Source organism: Nothobranchius furzeri, chromosome 7 (genome assembly GCF_043380555.1).
Source record: "Nothobranchius furzeri strain GRZ-AD chromosome 7, NfurGRZ-RIMD1, whole genome shotgun sequence".
In the NCBI taxonomy this organism is placed as follows: domain Eukaryota; kingdom Metazoa; phylum Chordata; class Actinopteri; order Cyprinodontiformes; family Nothobranchiidae; genus Nothobranchius; species Nothobranchius furzeri.
This window is the reverse complement of record NC_091747.1, coordinates 51210750-51232634: the sequence shown is the minus strand read 5'-3', so window position 1 is coordinate 51232634 and position 21885 is coordinate 51210750. Positions and strand designations below refer to the sequence as shown.

The following is a 21885-nucleotide window of genomic DNA, read 5'->3' as shown; positions in this document are numbered from 1 at the left end:
CAAACCCTGCAGCTGACTGAGAATAAAATAAGTTTAATTTTAATCATCTTTCTAATATGATTAAGAAGTTAGACTGTTTTGGAATTATTTCACTAAATTGTATGCTTAAGGCAGGACTATTCAAGTCCAGGCCTTGAGGGCCAGTATACAGCACGTTTTAGTGGTTTATCTGGTACAACACACTTGATTCACTGGTTGAATCACCTGTACAGCAGCTCATCAGGCTCTACAGAAGCCTGTTAATCACCCACTAATTGAAATCAGGTGTGTTAAAGCAGGGTTGAAATGAAAATGTGCTGGATACCGACCCTCAAGTCCCAGAATTGAATAGCCTTGGCTTAAGGTTACGTTTTCTACATTGTGAAGGAAGACCGCTCATGTGAAACTATGTGCACCTCTTATCCTGAGCTTATTATTAGCCTCTGCTCAACTGGTGAAGCATCTAAAGGGGCACAGGCTATGCATAACCGATGGAGTCGAGTCAATAAGTAAACCAAAAACACTGACCAATGAGAAGACTTCTGCAGCTTGCTGTCTAAATCTCCCGTCCAGTTCGTGGTAATGGGAGGTAACTGTACGCTGAGTTCTAAAAATCTGAAAGTACAGTTGTCGTGATGTCTCAGGCTAGGTTTGTACTTTCTCTGCTGCTCGTGCTCTTGGCTGTCAGATGTGTTGCAGAGGAGGTGACTGGGAGTAAGGGCTGTGTGTGTGGATACCCGGGTATACCAGGGGATCCCGGTCACAACGGTACGCCTGGCAGAGATGGCCGAGATGGACTCAGGGGTGACAAAGGGGATCAGGGTAAGATTAAATGAAGCCTTTTTAACTACTTAGAATAGACTCTGCCCATGCTTTTGTGTGTTTTAAATATCAGCTACAAAACTTGTAACAGCATTGTTGCTATTTATGGAAAGGTGAAGTTGGCCCAGCAGGAACAGCTGGTAATAATGGCCTCAAGGGAGACAAAGGAGACACTGGTATGTATCTTGAGTGTGAAGTGAAAATTACTTTCATTAGTTTTTAAGTCTTTTCATACTCTGAATTGTAAAATACAGGTGCAACTGGCTTACTAGGGCCAAAAGGAAAGAGGGGAGATAATGGAGAACGGGGACCTCCGGGGAAAATGGGACCACAAGGTGTGCAAGGGCCTATTGGCCTGAAAGGAGATAAGGGGGAGCTGGGACTACCAGGACCACAAGGACCTACTGGAGATCTGGGGCCTCCTGGACCAGAAGGCCCAAAGGGGGAGATCGGTCTTCGAGGTGACAGAGGTATTCAGGGACCTTTAGGACCCCCTGGCAAGCAAGGCCCTAAGGGAGATATTGGTGTTCCAGGCTACAAAGGAAGCATTGGTTACCGTGGAGAACGAGGGGCTCGAGGAGAGAAGGGTGACTCGGGTGACAAGGGAGAATCACCTGTCATCCCCAAAAGCGCCTTTTCTGTGGGGCTCACGGCACAAACTAAACTTCCAGCAGCCAACACGCCGATCCGGTTCAGCAAGATCATTTACAACTTGCAAAATCACTACGACCCACAAACAGGGAGATTCACCTGCTCTGTGGCAGGAGCCTACTACTTCACCTACCACATCACCGTCTTCTCCAGGAACGTGAAAGTAGCTCTGGTGAAGAATGGGGCTCGAATCATCCACACCACGGATAACTACCAGAACAGTGAGGATCAGGCTGCAGGGGGCGCTGTGCTGCACCTGGAGGTGGGGGACAGGGTGTGGCTTCAGGTGGCTGGGGGAGAACTCTCCAATGGACTCTTTGCTGATGAAGATGATGACACAACCTTCTCTGGGTTCATTATCTTTGGAGCTGAGTAAAGGCTCAATAATTATTAGCATCTTAGAAAAATGCTACAATTATTGAAGAAAAAATGTTTTCTGTTTCAGAAATAGTTTCAGCCCCATGGTGCTCACTGAACCCAGCAGGGCACCATCGCTGCAAAGACAAACTAAATGCATGATTCATTTGTGGGTTTGCAAATATGAAGAGAGATAAGTCACATTCTCTTTAAAGGTAGTTTGACAAAGGAAGCCAATACAATGCTTTTCAGACAATGCAGTGAATCAGTTTGTTTATAGGAGATAACATAAACCTACAAGGAACAGAACACGCTGCTCATGCTGCTTTGGGCAGGAGTGATTGTGAGCACGAGCATGTCAGATGTGAAATGTTATTTGATCAAATGAAAAGGAAATATTCAAAGACTCAATCTGGACTGTAACCTTCGTCTTCCTTGTTTGGTGTCTTACAGTAAAGAGCATTTAGTCACCTTTTTATCTTTTTCTGGTATTTGGGGTTGGCCACAGAGCAGAAATACTAACAACATTAATTCTATTACCATGATTCACTGATCTGACATGAGGAAGCCAGTGCAACACCAACTGGAATGCCCAGTCTTTTTCTGTCCTCTCTAAGAGAAAAGGTGTAGTTGCAGGTTTTTTTTGAAAGTCAACTTCTCATGTGATAGTTGAACAGAATGTTTTTAAATTTTACATCCGTCACTCAATTTTGTCTTATTTAACAGAACATTTGTAGTCTAGAAACCTAGACCGTCAGTTACCGAAACAAAATGATTTTGCTCAGCATGATGGTTTAGCCACGCTCCACTGGAACCTCCGCACTGCAGCCCCAGCCAGTTTGATAGCTGGCCAATCACAGCGCTCTGTTGGTATAATGGCCCAATGACAGTGCTCTATCAGTTTGGTGGGCTGGATGTTAGTGCGACTGAGCAAAACTAAGATGGTGGTGGCTTGTTTGAAATGGGTTTGGCATCAACTTTAGACTATGTAGACATGGGGTTTTCTTTCAGTCAAGAACAGACAGAAGTACTTAAGTCCTATATTTAGAAAAAGGATGTGAGTACATCACATAGTTTGTTGTCCAATAGCATGTAGAGACAGTTTGAAAGACAACCGTAGAGCCCGCCCCACAAATGAGAGCTGTCAATGAGTCGTGGCCAGATTATATGTTCACGTATAAAGGATGGATTTCTAGGCTAGAACACTTGAGCATTTAAAAATGCCAGTCATCCAATCCACAACCAAACCATTAAACAGTTTAACATCAAATCCTGTTACTAATGATTGAAAATTTCTCATTCATTTAGCAGTTCTAGACATCTACAAGTAGATAAATCTCATCTGGAACGGATGTGGTGTACATCTGAAACACACACACACACACACACACACACACACACACACCGTTAGCTTTTATCATATATTTCTATATATACATATGTGTGGGTGTGTGTGTGTGTATATATATAAATATATATATATATATATATATATATATATATATATATATATATATTTATTTATTTGTGTGTGTGTGTGTGTGTGTGTGTGTGTGTGTGTGTGTGTGTGTGTGTGTGTGTGTGTGTGTGTGTGTGTGTTTAGTACCGTCATAAAAAAACTGTGATTTCCAATCCTAAATACGTCAACTGCCCTGTGGTGGAAGCTCCACAGATGGCAAGGGTAAATTCTGTTTGTTTATTACTGTTATATTGTAATATAATTACATGTTAAAATGAAACTAACTCATTCAAAAATAATTAAATATTGAAACATTTAATAAAACATGCTATTGGTCTTTACTACAGGCAATAATGGGTTATATATAATATAATAGTTTGATGCTGATCATAATAAAAACTTTGTTTATCAACTTTATAAATACTTGATTTCCCATCTGGCCAGTAAGAATTTAATATTGACCAGCAGGAAATGTTTCTACAAAAGTAAATGTGTGGGCACTGGAGTGTCTTATAAAAGCTTGCCACAGCACAACCTTCTACAGTATTTATTTTTTTCAATCATTGAAGAACCTTGTAGATGGGCGTGGTTTAGAATTTCGGGCTTCATTTCCCGCATTTCGATTGGTTGTTAGCTGTGTGGTCACGTTCTGGTCAACCAGTAACCTCCATCGCAACCTCCCGAAGCCCCGCCCCCGGTGAACACTGCAACAAGTGCACTAGTGATGCTCTCCAGTTCAATCTTCCAAGAAAGACCTATTGTTGCGGTACTTCTTCACAAAATAACAAGCGGCTCTTGGCTAATGTCGGCACACACCGTCTGATTCACGGTTTAGCTTGACTACCGACGAGTTTTACCGGTTCCCGAAAGTGAAATAAGAAGCCGCGCAGGCGCTTATGCAACTCAGGAGAAGTTTATCAGTGAGCTCGAGGAGCTAGCTGGAGTCAGCGCGAGCCGTTTGTTGTAGTATGTTGCGGGGCGACGAGCAAGAAGAGCCACTTGTCGGGCGTTCCTGAGCCCGACATGCGTTTGCGTAAAGGCGACAAGGTCGAGGCAGCGAGCCGCTGGAGGACACGATGCTTCGGCATGGATGAATAGCAAAGCAGCTGCTAAACTGGTGTGAGAAAAACGCTCAGGAGGAAAACAGTTGCGACTATGAGCTGGGTGAGTCTGACTGTTTCGACACTTTCACTGATTACGTATTTCTCCTGATCAAAAAACACGTCTGCAGTGATTTTTTCCTTCTTTAGAATTTGAAACGAGACGGGGGGGTGTTATGGTGGTGCGTTACAGCCGTGGTTGTTATAGTGATGTGGGAGATGCCAGGCAGTGCAGGGAGGTGGTGAAGGAGGGGCTAACAAACTACAAAGAGCGCAACGGCCCAAGAAAGTAAATTAATGCAGAAGTAAATGAGCCCCGAGTTCTTTATGAGCTTAGAAATCCCTTCCTATTGCTTCTTGCTCTCATACTTTCCTTTTTGACAGCACTTCCTTCAGAAAAATCAACTTTTATGGCAGTGCAACATCTTGCAGCTCATTCAGCAGGTCAAAGTCCTCTTTTTATTGCCACACAACTACAGGCTTGAGCTTTATTCAGCCTTTATTAGTGAATGAGCTTTTTCCCATGGGGTTTTTGAATGCTTTTTGTGAACACCAGCCGGGTGACACCATTGGCTGATGACAGTGAGGTCCCAGTGGTTTTCAGTCCCTGGTTCATTGTGTGGTGTTAGATTTCTGCGTCTGTCTCTGTGACAGTCCTCTGCAAATCAGGTGAGTAGGAACTGCCCCAGTGAGAGGAGAAGGCACTCCCTGGTTTGGCCTCCACCTGTTCTTCTCACGCTCTATAGGAAGAGGCGTGGTGCCTCCTTGTTCTCCTTCTGCTTTGCTAGATTGTTAATCAAGAACTAGGCCATGGACAAATATGACACTTTATCGGGGAAAGTGAGCTTGACCTAGCCCGGATTCAGTCTGAAATCTTCTCTTTAATCTATTATAAAGAAAAAAACTGCACTGATCACTAGAGGGCTGAAAATGTGTGGTCTTAAAATAAACACATTATAACCTGAGTCGCCCCGCAGTTAAGTCCTGAGGGGTTATTTACAAGCTCTTGGTGCAGCTCAATCAGCACCAAATAACCTAGTGAGCCACCTGATTAGGTTATCATGTAGATGAAACCAGTCCTAAACACAGACTGGTAAAGCTCCTTTAATCAGATTATTACTGGAATGGAGGAGGAATAGGCCGTGCACACTTCCACTTGTGTGCATTCACAGGGTAGATTTACATCCTTCAGGCTCCACTTGCTGACACGTTTTATTTCAAGCTAACAGGCCTCAACAATCGAAAAAGATTTTAATGCAGATTCATATCAGCACCCTGCCATTGTCAGGTGTTGCTTCATCTAGCAAGATGTTTATACAACTGAAAATGTGAACTTATGCACTCAAAGATGAAAAATACAGCATTTTTCTTTTTACTCAACATGCTGTGAATGCAGTTTAAGTTTCACAAAACCCCGTTTACACACGCTGGTGATCGGATCAGCCAATCTGTTCTGTAAAACTCTGGTGTTGTTGATGGGACGGTCTTCGTCACGGCTGAAATAATGGCTCCAGGGTGGTTGTGTCTGTCTGAGACTTAAGCCAAAGAATGAAAATATAAAGACCTAATTTTGCCCCAACATTCTTTGTCTGGTTGTTTATTTTTTTTCTATTTGAGTGTCGTTTCATTTCATCCTAATGGGCTTTAGCCTAGCCTTAAGCAGGACTGAATGCAATCTGCACATGGCCGCTTCACGCTATGCGTTCATGATTCCTCGCATAACTTCTTGTCCCAAACAGGAAGGGAGTCGAGTCATTTTAAACACTTCCCTCCCTGCTCTGTGGAAAAAAAAGATGCTTTAACTAATCGTATCTCTGTTTTTGGAATGCGTTTCTGCTTTCCACCGCTGTGTACATGTTTATGTATCTGACTGCATGTTGTTCCTTGTCTCTGGGAGTCTAATCTCATGGTGGCTCCAGCTGGCTGCCGTGGGTGTGTGTGTGTGTGAGTGTAGATGTGGGTGGGGAAGGGGGTGCACTCCTCCCTGAGCTCTTAATTAACTCTGGACTAGGGCCTCCTGTGCACCGCTCCATTGGACAGATTAGCAAGAGGAAGCTGAGAGGAGCAGTGACTCTGGCATGTGGGCAACACAGGAAAGTTAAACATCGTAAGGGACTGTAAGTGACTTTAATGTAAGTAAAGTTTGTCTGGATGTTACTGTAAATACAGCTCGAGATGTTCAGTTTTTTTATACACGGCTTTTGAATATCGATATAATATCGCAGGAAAAAATATCACAATATATTACCATATCGATATTTTCTTACATCCCTAGTCGTGACCCTACTGTGGTTCACCAAGAGTAATTGAAGTAAAATTGAAGCTACATTTAGAACAAAACTGTTATAAAAACCAAACTAAACCATCATAAATGGATTTAAGTGAAGATGAGCACAAGTGTTTTTTCTTTATTCCCTGAAATATGTTTTTATTGTCGCAACATAGTCATCTGGGGTCTTGACAGTTGCTCTGTTGTGGGTCTGAAGCTGAAACGTTTAGAAAGCACTGCTCTAGCAGACCAAGTGAGACTTACAGTACTTTGTAAAGTCACACATATGTTCCAGATTTTACCACAACAGCTATAACAGCATCAGTTGTCAACAACCAGGTGAGCCTGTGGCTTCTTACTGTTTTCAAGTGCAGCTAAAGAAAAAGCAGATTTCAATTTGACTTTTTTTTTCTAACGTGCCTTTAAAAGCACGTGGTGTTGATCCATCATCAGGGAAATGTGTCAACATCACAGCTACTAATGCGATGATCCACTCAAAACGGTGCAGATAAAGACCATGAAAAGAACTTTAGTTAAAGTAAAATGATCTTATTGTTGTCTAAAAAGGTGAACACCTGTCTCAGCTTGGTTCCTACTATTCACTGCCAAGAATTAGCAGTCACCAGCTGGTGTGTGACAGTTGGTTCTGGCAGCAGTGAGAAAAGTTACCGAAGGATGAAGCAAGTTGTAGAACGGGGCAATAAGACGGGAGTGTTCTAAACAAAAACAACCCACTCCAGCCCAATCTGTAGACATTCCTTCCCCTATCTTCTGTCGTTCTGCTTGGAAACCAGATGGAATTATTGATCCTCTGTTTTTCCAGTTGCTACCCAACAAGATTCCCATTTTTTTCTGCTGCTGCAGAGGAGAGAGCACAAGAAGACAATTCAGAATAGTTTTGAAAGCTGCACATTGTGAAGGGTGTTTAGTGTCTGTCAGCAGCAGTGCTTGGCAGCGGTGGCTCTGTGTTTACATAAGTGTTCGGCGTGATGGAGCAAGCTGGTTGAAGTGACAGCAGATTCCAGGGAACGGCTGATTGAGAAAGCTCATCTGCTGCTAAACGTCCACGGGAAAAGCTGGAAACGTTTCAGAAACCCAGCTACTCCCTGCAGATGTTAGCTGTGAAAAACTGGAGAAAGTGCTTCTTTAAAACCTTTAAAAGGATGTTTTCTGTCTTCTGATGCTTTTATTAGGATTTCCATTCTTAAAATTCTGATTCATTTCACACATACTAGAATATTAAAAGTATATAATTTTTTAAAGAAAAATCATTTTAAGTGAATTTCTACAACAAAAATCCAATACATTTTCAGATTACTGTCTTACTATGTATTTTCAGTATTCTAAAAATTTGTAAACAAAGATTTTAATCAGGAAACAGATCTAACACGTCCAAATTTATAATCAGATCACAGTCAAGGTGGAAAAACCAGTGGCTGTGTGGTTGTTCATGTTATGTAGTTTCCACATAATAACTGACAACATAATAAATAGTTTAATAATAGCTTCATAGCTATGCTAAACAGAAAGTAAAACACACTGTTAATAAACAATACACCGACAGATAAAATGTGTTGTTTTTCACAGTTAATGATGTTGAACTCCAAATCTCTCATGTTAATTATTTTTATCGTATCCAACAATTGTCCCACTTAACATATAAAGTTAGTTAACAAGTTTGAAAAATATAAGGGCTGAATATTTACATTCATATGAAGTCGTAAGATGAAATAAGAGTCTGGCCATGATTGTCATAAAGATGGTTGCTTGGGCTGGGCGATACAGCCTAAAAATAAAATCTCCGATTTTTTTTTTAATTAGATTTACGATTTTTTTCTGATTATCTCTCCCCCTCAATTATTAAGAATAGCAATGAGTACAAATGGAAGGCACCTTAAAGCTAATTTTGTTTTTTAGTTAATCACAAGCAAGACAAATGTAACCCTCATTTCTGAGATGAATAATGAGTAAGTGAACACCCTCTTGGAATAAAAGTGCCACGCTCCACGTCCGTCACAACAAACCCAAACCAGTTCCAAACAACGGATGACTTAATTCCTTTCTTAGGAACAAACTTCCCACTCTCACCGGTGGCCATGGAGTCGCTTGCTGTTGCTGTTTCGTGTGTGTGCTGTGACGTTGTTGTCGCGGTTATGAGAAAATAAATCTACGGAAGCTCCGGGGGGCCAAAAAGGTGCTATTACATAAAAATTTGATTTACTTCTTTTTTTTTTTTTTAAAAGAAAATGCTCTGAGAGAAAGCTCTGGTGCTCTTGTTTCAGGAAGCAGAAGTTAGTCAAAAAGGTTGGGGGTGGAAAACGGCAGGATTTGGACTTTTACTCTTTATTATTCATGGAATGCTAATGTGTCACTTCTGATTGGCTAACAGCAATTCAGCTCTTCTACTGCCTCCGTTCACGCTTCTTTCTTGAGTAAAAATTTAAAGTTGATGTTTTATCTTCCCAAAAACACAAGTCTGTATGAGTTATGCCGTGTGGAGGAGTTTCGAATGCTAATGTTTAGCTTCTACTAGCCCAGACACACACTGCTGTCTCCTGACTGTGAGAACCATAGACAGGAAAATGTAGGTGGCCCATTGGGCGCTGGGGAGCATAACAGCGTCGCCGCCATATTCGATGCAGAGTGAGTAACTTTGCCTGTTTCTGTGCAGCCTACGGTTGCAACAATCGGCCTACTATTGAAAACTACTGTTGAAGAAAATGTTCCGTTCAGCATGCATTTGAAACTCAAAGTGACCAAACATATTTCAGAAACAATCGGTTTTACAAAATGAACAAAACCCCAAATCGTCATAGCCGTTTTACTTCATAAATCTTTACAATGGTGCACATTTTTTAATTACCTGGCTGTTTGGGAGAAACATTAGGACATTCCTGCAGGATCTGACCTCTAGATGCATTTGAAAAGCTACGTTTTGCTGCTGCTGCTGATATGTACGTTTGTAAATAACCACTGATTTCTTTGTAAACTCCCAGAAGGGTTATTTATACTTAGACTAATAGATTGTCCCTGTTTGTTACAGACAAAGGAATTGCTTTTCTGGCTTCAGTGAAAACAAGTCTGCAGCAAAACCTGCTTCAGTACATTTATTATGAATCTAAAAGTTATAGAAAGTATTCAAACTCATGTCAAATGTAACCAGTTTAGTTTAATTCTGATTTCTAATATATTTTGATTCTGAAAACCCTTCTGATTGGGATTTTTAATGATTTGAAGATGATCTGAGGACCACACAACCCTTACCGTCACCATCTCTTAATCTTCTGTCTAATCTGGAGGGAAAAAAGGGCCATTTATTGCATTAATCACAATGGATTAGCCATTTTCATTGCTTAGTCACGCTCACAAAGCTGCACTTCAAAGCCTCAGCTGTTTTAGCCACTGTGTTGAGTCGCACACACCTAAAAGTGAAGTTTGCACCCCCACCACCCCAGCCTGGGCCTCAGCTCTCCTTCGACGTTAAAACTCTGCACCAAGAACAAATACACATTGTGTTCTGAGTGAAAATCTTCTGCCCTCTGGTCCCTGTCCCCCCTGAGGGACGCTGAGCTTTCTGTTTATCAGTGGTGGTCCTCCTTCTCTCATTTGTTGAAACACAATTTCTAACTTAAATAAACCTTAAGTCTTTATAATGCAACTTGTAATTTTGTCTTTCAGGCAGAACCAAAGGACACAGACTTGTCCCAAAGTGAAGACCCTGTCCGATGCCTCCACAGCCCCAGAGCTGACCCTCTGATCCGCAGCAGACCCCTCAGTGATATTTGTCCACTGCAGAGTCACGCCGACAGGAGTTCAGTCCCACACCTACTGTCTGGATGCAGTGGCCAGGTGCAGCCGATGAGTCGCCTCTCTGACGAGAGCAGATTAAACGGCGTCTACTCATCTGCCTGGTCCAACCCTGTTACAGGTCAAAGTGAAGGAAAACCCCAGCCTTCAAGAATCATGAGACTGTTTTCAAACACGAAGAAGGGCGCCGTCCCATCTGACCGTCCAACATCCGCTCACAACAATGACAGCAGCAGCCCTCAGCCTTGGACCGGATTGTCAGGGCTCGGCGTCGTAGACTCTTTCAAAAAGCTCCGATCTTCTGTGCTTCAAGGTATTCAGAGTAAAGCAAACAGCAATGGAGACCACGCCCCTTTACCCAACATGGAAACGCCTAATGGCTCCGCTGTGAATAACACTGATCACACTGATGTGCACACACACGATGAAGGAAATAATGTGACAAACAGATACTTTACTGAGCAGCTCTGGCCTGCTGTTAGCCACTGCGGCTCAGATGCTGAGGACGTGGATGATGAAGACACTGACATTAACGGTCCTACTCGCAATTCCCGATTCTCCAGAAGTATTAGGAGAGCGTACGGAGCTGGAAGAATCCCGTTACATGATATGGAAAACGGTAGGCGAGCAGGAAGTAGAAAAAACAATGTCCCAAGTTTCACAGAACAACCAAATCACACGCCTCAAGTCAGCATCCAAACTCAGAATATAGAAGAAAACACTAATGTGAAGGTTATGAGCAGACTGAGCAGAAGCACCGAGAACCTCCCAGTGTTTAAGATACACATTAGGCGCAAAGCTGTATCTCCGGGACCTCTATCTTCACAGGAAGACTCCCAGAGGACCAGTTTCTTTAATCTATCACCAAACATCCAAAGGACCTCCAGCGCTTCTTCAGTGGACCTTCGGAGGGGCCCCGCCAACAACAAGGGATCCATGCTGAAGCTGATCGGCAGCATGACTGATCTCACTGTGCGACGCAGGCAGAGTCCTTCCCCGAGTCCCACCTCTCCATCTCCCATGAGCCGTCTCCATGACGACTATTCTCGTCGTGTGCCTTGCCTACGAACCAGTGAGCGACAGCGTCGACCGTCGGCCGCCAACGTCCAGGTTGGTCCCATCGAGCACACTCCTCTTGTTCACCGTCATCCTGAAAACGATGAAGCATCGTATCTGGCTGTGGCGGACCCGTTTCCTCTGGAGCCAGCCGAGCAGATCGTAGCTCAGAATGAGCAGCTAGCTACAACAAGACATCATCAACCGATGACTGAAGGATTTTCAGCCTCACTGAACCAGAGTAAGAGTTCTCAACACCAAGCTCAAACAGAGGTGAGACAGAAAACCGCCAAAAGATCTGATATTCTGTCTTTTTATGATGCATTATGGCAGAGGACATGTTTACTCTTTTATCTTTATGGCCTTTTTTTGTTTGAATAACCTTGATCCTCATCTCCAGCAATAAAATGTCTCCTAAAAATTAAAACTGATCTGTGAATCTATGGTTATTGAGTCTCGTTCACACGGTGACGTGATTTCTGCCTGTAATAGCGCACGTAAGCTAAAAAAAAGTCATAGGAAGTCCGAAGTCCTCTTATCCGTCAGACAAACCAAGGTCCAACATCGGTTGACCCTCCTGCTGCAGAGTCACATGCTGGAACCAGCTGGCTCTGAAGGAGCAGGGAGAGTTAATCATTAGGCTTTGTTTATGATTAGTGACCCCTTACGCAAAAGCTGCTGCATGCTCGTGTTCCTGCTGGAGACTCAGGCAAAGAGCTAGTTCAGCTGTAGCAGCAGAGATCAAAGTACAGACCTCCTCCAGGCCTACGACAGCTAACAGCACCACCAAGGAGACAGGACGGTCAGCGCAGAGGTTTAGGACAATGGTTTTAAATGGCTTGATGTCCTGTTTCACAGCAAGCTGGGAAAAGGTTTTTATGTACTGTAGAAACCACGGGGCTTTACCTGGATTCAGAACAATAGGAGCTTGACGGGTTTTTGTGTCACAATGGCGCTGGTACTCTGTGTGCCTTTCCAGTGTGTGTGCCGGGGCCCTGAGCCAGATGGAGAAAAGCAAGAGGTGAGATTTGCTCAGTGTTGGCCTACATACGTCTACGTTAGTGGCATTTGTTGCTACTGTTGCTAAATTTGATCAATTTGAGGTTAAATGTGGAGCCGGTCACCATGGGAACAATATTTTATTTACAAATGAACGATAATCATCAGAAGGATCCTGCTGTTCTACCAGATTTGAGTTTGTTGTGTTTTATTGCTTATTTAATGCCATTTTTTGTCTTTTATGTCCAGGTGTCGTCACACCTACGAGGACAAAACCCGCTTCTCCAAAAGGAGGAAGTCTTGGCAGCAACCAGCAGCCCACCCCCCGTCTCTCCAACATGTCTCCCCGAGTCGCTCGCATCACCGACATCTCCCACAGAAGCGGCAGAAACCTCTTTGGTCAAGGCCAGACGAAGGAACGGGCGCCCGAGGCCTCGGCCCATCTCTGACTACGCGCAGCTCGTTTCCAGGAAGTATCTGATCCCCGAGGAAGTAGCGGAGCCGCACGACAAGGAAAGGATGCCTGAAACAGCGCCGCGAAAGGACAGGGGCGGTGACAGCCCTGAGATGTGTGGCAGAAACGAGGACGCTCCGAGACATCGGCCTGTCTCGGTCATAGGAGCCGTGGATCTGTTCCCCGCTGATGTCGGGTTAAAGGAGGACCGCCTTCCCTCCGTAAGCCTTTCAGCCCTCGGATCTGTTATTTCAGAACTTTTAGTTCAAATCTGTGTTCTTATTTTCACATTTACCCTACGTCAGCACCGTTTACATTCTTGGCTACCATCTTAGTTTCGGAAGAGGCAGATTAAAATCTTTTTGTTGTAATCTGCAGCTTTAGATGGCACCTAATCCTTCAAATGCTCAGTTATAGGGAGCACAACTGAAAACATCCCTTTTGGGAAAGAATTTTCCACAAACTCTGTGAACCCGTGAACTCGGAGGTGACTTCTTCTACCGGGGCTTTTGATGAGTTAAAGACATAATCAATGGAGTCACGATGCCTTGATTCACCAGGGTAACTGTGGGGAAAAGAAACTGGATCTGAATCGTTTTAAACAGGAAATCTGTTTTTAAGCTTAAATATGAAGATTGTGGGCAGCAGAGAGCTTTCGTCCCCACTTCCTGTTGAGGCAAAACAGTGAAAAATGAACTTGGACTCGTTTTAAACTCAAATATAATTCAGTAAAATTAATTTAAAGCTCAATTTAATCAGAATTATTTAAAATACCCTACAGGGGTTTGTTTTAACACAACTCTTCTCCCAGCTAATATTCTGCCTTTGACTGCATCATTTCTCTCTTTCTATTTATTTATCGTGTAACGAAACATTTAGAAAACAGATGTAGAAATTGGTTTACCCTCAAAGAGGCACAAAGCCGGCTCTGGCGTAAGTGGAATGGTTGATTCAGATGAAAAGTGTTGCTGATGCAACAAAAACCTTCCACCTACGTAAGGCCTTATGGAATATTTTAGTTTCGATATCTGTGGGTTTGTGTTTTAGCAGGTTGTTGTGAATAAAACTCATGACGAGTTTTCACTTGATCCAAGTGAAACTAATTATAAAGGCTCGTGTTGAATGTAAGCAACGTTTCCTTTTAATTCAAATAAAAACAACACAGAAACAAAAGGAATGAATCAGATAAAAACTTTATTCCGAAGCATTTTGTGAAATATCAGGTTATTTGCTTTTCCGTTGGAGGTGAAATTTTCTGACACTTAACACTTTCCAATGAAATTAACAGATTATATAGGAAAAACTTGCAGTCGGGGTGATTTGAAGGTAAAAGCTTCAGGGATCATCTCTCAACCTGTTTCTCATGGTCTGCCAGCTCTGTTTGTGACAAAGATCCACAATCCCATAATAATCGACTCAAAGTCCTGGGCAGGAACGCTTACCGCTGACGGTTATTCATCAGGTGGCTGAGAACACCGGCTCTTCCTAAAACTAAAGCGCTTCTTCTGTTGTTTTTGCAGCCTTCGTCACGACCCCCGATCCCCTCCCACCAGGTGCCCCCCTACAAAGGAGTGTCTGCACGGTTTCGGCCGTCTGTCCTGTCCCAAAGCACCCCCATCGGACTGGACCGCGTGGGACGGCGGAAACTCCACAGGGTGCTCAGCGGTGAGAACTGGACTTGTTTACAGGATCTGTGGGAATGCTGGGGGAAAGGAATGACAATATCCGTGTGTGTGTGTGTGTGTGTGTTACAGACGGTGTGTCGGAGTGCATGGCCACGCTGGACGACAGCGTGAGCGAGGAGGAGGAGAGCAGCTTTGATGAGCTTGCTGATGTCACACCCTACCTCCAGCCGGGAGTGGAGCTCTCGGTGCTCAACGAGGTGAACGTGTCCTCCAGAAATCCCGTAAACTTTAATTTTGTCCACATGTCCGACCTTAATCCCGCATGTCGGACACGGGTTGTTCCTCTCTGTAATTGTATGCTCATCTCGATCAGTGGATAAGCTCGGGCCGCACAGTGTTCGCCGAAGCTCTCTGGGACCATGTGACTATGGAGGAGCAGGAGCTGGCCTTCAAGGCCGGGGATGTCATCCGCGTCCTGGACGCCTCTCATAAGGACTGGTGGTGGGGCAAGGGGGCAGACAAGGAAGGCTGGTTCCCATCCAGCTTTGTGAGGGTAAGTGGGCTTTCTGACCTCTGGCTCTGGTACACGTCTGCTCTCCAGCAGCATCTTAGTCCTCCAAACAAACCTCTTAATAGTGGGCTGAAGGGCTCAAGCCTCACAGGTTGCTGTGGTAACGGGAAGTGATTGGCGGTTGAGTCTTAATTAGTCAGGCTGTGGTTACCATGGTGAGGGTGGCTGACTGGCAGCTGGTCGTCTGCTGTATGATTGCTCCTTGCTGAATCAACGCTGACGAACCCTGCACATGCAGTTACCATGGCGATGAATCCAACTCAAAAGTTCTCTATCCTTAAAACTAAAGAAGTTTCAAGAACAATAATTGTTTGATGATTTTATAACAAGGGAGAGTGTATTAAGGCTTTAGAATCTGTGGCCGATCGCGACTCAGGAGGGTCTGGATGTGTTTCAGGTCCGTGTGAACCAGGAGGACTCCAGCGCTGAAAGCGTGGAGAGCGTCGCAGACCAAGAAGATCCAGCTCCCCGGGACACGCCCACTGCTCAGCACAAAGAGCAGATGAGAACAAACGTGGTCCAGGAGATCATGAACACCGAACGCATCTACATCAAACACCTGAAAGACATCTGTGAGGTATTTACTCCTCCTTTGTGTAGCACCACCTGTTGGTCAGTGGCAGAACTGTTTTCAGGACTTAAGGCAGCGTAAAAATGTTTTTCACAGGGTTACATCCGTCAGTGCAGGAAGCACCCCGACATGTTCACCGAGCTGCAGCTGCAGACGATCTTCAGCAACATAGAAGACATCTACAAATTCCAGAGACAGTTCCTCAGAGACCTGGAGAGGAAGTACAACAAAGAGCAGCCACATCTCAGTGAAATCGGCTCCTGCTTCCTCCTGCAGGTTACATGAAACCCTTGTATGATTTTCCTCACGAACAGCCCAACAGACCCGGTGTGATTATTTCTGTTTGTTCTCAGGGTGAGGGCTTCTCCATCTACTCGGAGTACTGTAACACTCACCCCGCTGCCTGTGCCGAGCTGCAGCGCCTCATGAAGATGGGGAAGTATAAACATTTCTTCGAGGCCTGCCGTCTCCTCCAGCAGATGATTGACATCTCCATCACTGGTTTCTTACTCACACCCGTCCAGAAGATCTGTAAATACCCATTACAGTTGGGGGAGCTGCTCAAGTACACGCCCAAAGATCACAGGTAGCATTTCCTCACCTGCCAAACTAAAAACCCACAGATGAGCTCATTGCTTTGGAGATGGTGGCAGAGAAATATCCTGATGCATGTATTTAGCACATGTGGCATCCGCCGTGGCAACCGCATCCCAGATGAGTGTTTCACCTGCTGGCTGCATCGGAAGGGATGCTCAGGAAGAGTCTCGGGAACTCATTAGTTGAAAAGGACTAAAACTGGTTGATGGGTGTGCGGATCTCTGAATAAACTGGTTTCCTTTTGTTTATTTACTAATGTTACCATGTTTGTCTGCAGTGACCACGCTGGTGTCAGTGAGGCCTACGAGGCGATGAAGAACGTGGCCAGTTTGATCAACGAGAGGAAGAGACGCCTGGAGAATATTGACACCATCGCCCACTGGCAGGTTGCCATTTTACACTGGGAGGTGAGGATGACCTTTTACTAGTTTTCAGGTTAATTTTGAGTTTATTTGACCAACTTTCTGAATGTTTCGACTTTGTTCGCACACGAAGGGGCCAGATGTTCTGGAGCGCAGCTCGGAGCTGATCCACTCCGGCGAGCTGACCCGAGTCGTCCGACAAGGTAAAATGCAGCAGCGCAGCTTCTTCCTGTTCGACCACCAGCTGGTCTACTGCAAGAAAGACGTCCTGCGCAGAGACCTGCTCCACTACCGAGGACAGCTGGACATGGACCAGATGGAGGTGGTGGACGTGCCTGATGGGCGGGACTCGGAGCTGGGCCTGACCCTGAGGAACGCCCTGCGGCTGCGTCACGCCTCCACGCTGGAGCTCAAGTGTGTGCTGTGCTGCAGGAAGGCCCAGGACAAGCAGAGGTGGCTACAAGCCTTCGCCAGGGAGAGGCAGCGAGTCAAGGAGGACCAGGAGATGGGTGAGCGTCTGAGAGTCCAAACAGCTGTAGGTAAAGTGGGCAGCAGCAGATATTTATTGTGTTTTATTTATGCAGGAATCGATATCAGTGAAGAACAAAGAAAACAGGCCATCGCTAACGCTAGGAGACCTAAACATGGGAAGATCAAATGTAAGAAAAATATTTGACTTTTTATTTGTTTCTCAGTTTGAGTTCCGTTTCTAACGTGAGCTTGTTTCCACGTTTACCCTTTAGCTGTTGGTTACACCGCCTCCGTCCTGCCTCACCACCAGAACCTCCCCCTCATCCAGCAGCGTCACATCACCATTCCCACCAGCGTGCCTCAGCAGCAGGTCTTCTCTCTGGCCGAGCCACCCAAACGGAAGCCTTACCACCTGCTGTACAGCATCACCCGCAACGCCTTTTTCAGGAAATGACTCTCCGTCTATAAAAAACACGTCCTGAAGTCTCAACGAACACTGTGTGTGTGTGTGTGTGTGTGTGTGTGTGTGTGTGTGTGTGTGTGTGTGCGTGCGTGCGTGCGTGCATGCGTGCGTGTGTGTGTGTGTGTGTGTGCGTGTGCGTGCGAGCATGTGTGTGTGCATGCGTCCGCACTGTTAGTTTGATCTCTGTGCCTCGTTTTTGTTGCACATTTAAGTGTCTGTAAGTTAAGGGGGAGGGGCATTACAAAAGTGTTATTTTGTTTGTTAAAGATGCTGCTTATTAAAAAAAAACACCCATCCTGTTTTAATAATTCCAGTTTATTGTTATTTGTGTTTAATGACGACAACGATGTATGTTCTGCTTTTACGTTGATGGTTTTAGTTTTTTCACAAAGGCTGGGCCCTGTTTTAGTTTTTGATGCTGAGTCTGCAGCTCTGAGCACAAGACGCCCAGAGGATAAAAGACCTCTGCACAGACCTGTTAACACTGTAAATAAAACTCTTGTACAAACGTCTCATCTGGAACTTTTATTCTGGTGAATGTGACTCGACAAGAAGTGATGGAGGTTAGCGAATGAAACCTTAGCCGTGGGACGGGAGGTTGTCGGGTTCTCGGCCTCTCATCAGTGGAGAAGGATCCGGTTTCAGACACCTGTTGACAGAGGACGGCGTTGTGTGTGACTCGGCACAGTTTACCGGCAGCTCCTGAGGTGGACAGAATATGGAGCAAAAAAGGCTAGGATTAGGAGTTCGATGATGACGGCTTGATGGTAATCGTGTCATGGGCACAAATCAGGAGGAGACTGAGCAGACGAGTGGAGACGGTGATGCATCTGAACCGGACACAGCCAGTGTGAGTAAGAAATAAAGCACATGAAAAGCTTTTATTTTGGAGGGATTTTTTTTACTCCAATTAGTTTTTGTTTTTCATGTTCATTTCTTCACTGAGAAGATTTTGTCCTTGAGATAATAAATTATTAGAATAAAATATGGATCTCCTGGCTAAAATGTATTATTTTTTAGGTTTCATAACAGTTTTGATGCATTTCTGCTAGTGATGCACCGATATGAAATTTTTGGGCCGATATCCGATATTAAGATCACTGTTGTGGCTGATAACCGATGTTAGCTGATACCGATATATTGGCATTAATGCTTCTAAAATCAGTAATTTTGTATAAAATGAAAATTATTAAAGCCGAATTTACGTTATTATGAATACACATTTAAGTTTCTGAGATTATTACAATCACTGTTCACATGACAAAAAAGATACACATCACCCCCTCACCCTCCGAAACAGGCTAACAAACGGAGGCAAGATGGATACAATATCGGCTGTTAATATCGGTCCGCTTATATTTATTGGACTGATACCGATATGTTAAAAAATGACTAACATCGGCCAATTCAGATAACTGATGCAGATATATTGTCCATCCCTTATTTCTGCACGTCAATTTTTTTAAATTATCAATCTGCTTTATTCTAACGGTGACCTTGTTTTTATGTTACCGGTATTTAGAATTCTCCTTTATTAATGAACGATTTCCGATCATCCTCTGCATTTTCTTAATGTTTTAGACAAAGTATCGACTTTAGTTTTGTACTTTTTAACACCGGTGTGGTAAAAAGTTTAATTTTAGTTGGTCTTTTCAGCTCTTGACGCTCCTTAATGGTTTGCATGACTGGTTTTTCCCTGCTAGATAACTGAACAGGAGCAAAAACAGACCCGTTTTCTATTTCTACATCAGAATGCCAATCATGCTACAGAAGCTGCACTAACAGCCTCCATGTGCAAATGTCACACCAGGACATGTCGGCTCCAGATGTTTCCATGTTTTCAACTATCTTAATTCATCTGGAGCCAAATTCTCTACAAAAAAGCAAGTCTGAGTGGTTGCAGAACAAAAATGATCTAATACAGGTTTTTATATTAAATTAGTCAACTCAAGTGGGATTGGTTAACATAAAAGTCTCTAAAAGCTATTTTTTAAATGTCCCAGAGCATGCTAAACTATTCTTAGTCATGAAGGAGTAGGTCTTTGCTATAAACTGGTGAATCATTCATTTACAGGTGAATAAAATACTGTATTTGAGCTAAAATATCACATTAATTTACAGCTTAAAGGCCCGCTTTAGCCTTTTTCAGTCAGTTGTCTCTATAATCCCTCGGAAATTCCTCCTATTTCAACATGATTTATGTGTTTTTTAGTAATTACATCAAGTGACTAAATTTTAGTATTTTCAGACCTTCACTTCCGCAAAAATGTAACGTTAGGGTCATGTTTCAGTCTTAACCTGTCATATTTTAACTCCGACTTTGTCTCTTTATTAAAAATATGTAAGATAAATGACCACGCCCCCACCCTGTGGGAATCTATACCCTGAGAACTTGTGATGGATTAGGTGCCATGTTGCACGGTATGGGATGACACTGAATGAATAATACATGTGCGTGGGGTAACTTAATGAGTGCTGAGCATTACATCTGATTCAGATAGTATTGCTTTCAAATATTCTCCTTCATGTGTGCAGGCACTGTGTTCAGCAGACGAGCTGCTGCCACCGCTCATTCTGGGACAAATTGCTTGTCCGGTGTGTGATGGCGTTATCATTTCTGCACCATCTACCACGTCCTGATTAGAAATGCGTTCATATAGAAGTGATTCCATCAAAGGGCAAAAAACAATGAACTGCCGCTGCATGGAAATGACCCTGTTACCCCCTCTCCTGGTCGTTTAGATCAAAGATGTGTCTGTGGAGGTCAACACGGTGGATTACACGCTGCGGAAGCTGCGCAGGCTGTACAGGAAGAGCAGACGAAGGCCCAAAGGACTAAAGAGGCTGGTGGCCTACCTGCTGAACATCCCACACATCACCGTCATCGTCACCGCGGTCGTGTTTGTGTTGGTGGTGATCATATGGTCGCTCCTCTGGGTCTTTGTCTGTGAGTACATTTACAACGACACAATACAAACCCTTTATGTTGTCTCATCAGGCTCTCACATGATTGTGGAGGAAGTTTGGACCACACTTCTTTGCAATAACCAAGTTTTGTCTAAATTTGGACGAATGAACAACATTAACCACAAGGTTCCCAAACCATAAAACCTCCACCGCCATGCTGATATGTTTTGTTTGGTTTTCTCCATGCTTCTAGGCATTAAGTTTTTTTTTTACTGCAACCCATCCAAACAAGCCTTAGCTGTTCAGTCTTTGTACTTTACAGCGGACCTATGTGATGAGCTACCACGTCATGAGCTTCACACCACCTTAAATTAGCATGTCCCAACTTACTTCAATTTTGCCTATTCATAAATGTCCTTCACAATGATGCTAACAGCAAATTTTCATGTCCTGGCTGAGTGGGAGTGGCAAACCTGTCAGTCATCTTATTGGGGCTTTATTATGGGGTTGTGTTTGGCCCAATATCAGGGCTCCTGGGCCATTGTGAGCCTCAACAAAGTTTTAAACACTGTTTAAAGATTCAAAGAACAGTTTCCTATTGTAAAGAAAAGACTTTTCTAGGACACGTTTATACTTTACTCTGCTAACTGAAGCCTGTTGAGTTTGAGATGTGACTCTTAGGTCCATGCTTTCGTTCTTTTTTAAACACAGAAACAGTTTTGTTTACCTGTTTGTAGCTACAGTTTCGCCGACAGCTGCCGGCTTCTTCAGGCTGACGCTGATGGTGGCGCGTCACTTCCTTCTCCGTTTATCTGCGGGCAGCAGAGGACGTTGTCGCCCTCTACTGCCCGCTCTCCCCTCTCCGACGATGCAGTCCCATGCGTGGTCCAGCATGTAAACTCCGTCGTCCCTGTTCATGGTCCCACATCCACGTCTCCTTATCTCGATTGCTTCCTTGATCCATCTTTTGTATTTTTGTTGTTCAGTGGTTATGATCCGTGTGTTGTCCCAGTCCATTATATGGTTTTCTCTTAAGCAATGATCTGTTACGGCTGACTTTTTTATTGTACTTTCTGCTTCTTCTTTTGCTGCTCTTGTGTGTTTACGATTTGCCTCTTTCTCGCACTCCTTTCTGTGTTCTATTGTCCGTGTATTGAGTTGGCGTCGGGTTTCTCCTATGTATGTTTTATTGCATATTTTGCATGGGATTTCGTAGATGACTCCACATTTTTGTCCAGCTGATATTTTGTCTTTTGGGTGTACTAATCTGTTTCTAACTGTTGTGTATGGCTTTGTTGGTGTGTTTATGTTGTGTTTTTTCATTGTTGCTCTTATTTGGCAAAAGAATTGGCAAAAGAACTAAAG

General features: G+C 43.9%; 3 protein-coding genes across 6 annotated transcripts in view; all 3 read left to right on the top strand.

Moving 5' to 3' along the window:
• The first annotated feature begins 386 nt into the window (after nt 1-386).
• Nucleotides 387-2285, top strand: c1qtnf9 (C1q and TNF related 9). Its single transcript, XM_015955219.3, has 3 exons — nt 387-801; nt 915-977; nt 1056-2285. Exons 1-3 carry the CDS (start codon nt 615-617, stop codon nt 1826-1828), a joined length of 1023 nt encoding a protein of 340 aa, XP_015810705.1. The 5' UTR covers nt 387-614; the 3' UTR covers nt 1829-2285.
• Nucleotides 2286-3965: 1680 nt separating this feature from the next.
• spata13 (spermatogenesis associated 13) lies at nt 3966-18125 on the top strand. Of its 4 annotated transcripts, none has more exons than XM_015955217.3 (13): nt 3966-4432; nt 10316-11773; nt 12749-13174; nt 14474-14618; nt 14708-14835; nt 14952-15131; nt 15547-15726; nt 15817-15996; nt 16074-16306; nt 16595-16724; nt 16813-17188; nt 17264-17338; nt 17423-18125. In XM_015955217.3, the coding sequence occupies exons 1-13, from the start codon at nt 4424-4426 to the stop codon at nt 17602-17604; spliced, it is 3702 nt and encodes a 1233-aa protein (XP_015810703.3). In that variant the 5' UTR covers nt 3966-4423; the 3' UTR covers nt 17605-18125. The 4 variants fall into 4 exon arrangements, with proteins under 4 accessions (XP_015810703.3, XP_054607148.2, XP_054607147.2 ...); XM_054751173.2 differs by lacking the exon at nt 3966-4432 and adding an exon at nt 6275-6485; XM_054751172.2 differs by lacking the exon at nt 3966-4432 and adding an exon at nt 6275-6500.
• A 113-nt stretch (nt 18126-18238) lies between these two features.
• tmprss7 (transmembrane serine protease 7) overlaps nt 18239-21885 on the top strand; it is a 14470-nt gene continuing 10823 nt past the window's right edge. The window contains exons 1-2 of the mRNA XM_070553199.1: nt 18239-18463; nt 20356-20560. Coding sequence (XP_070409300.1) covers nt 18392-18463; nt 20356-20560 — 277 coding nt within the window. The 5' untranslated portion in view covers nt 18239-18391. The remainder of the gene's footprint in view (nt 18464-20355; nt 20561-21885) is intronic.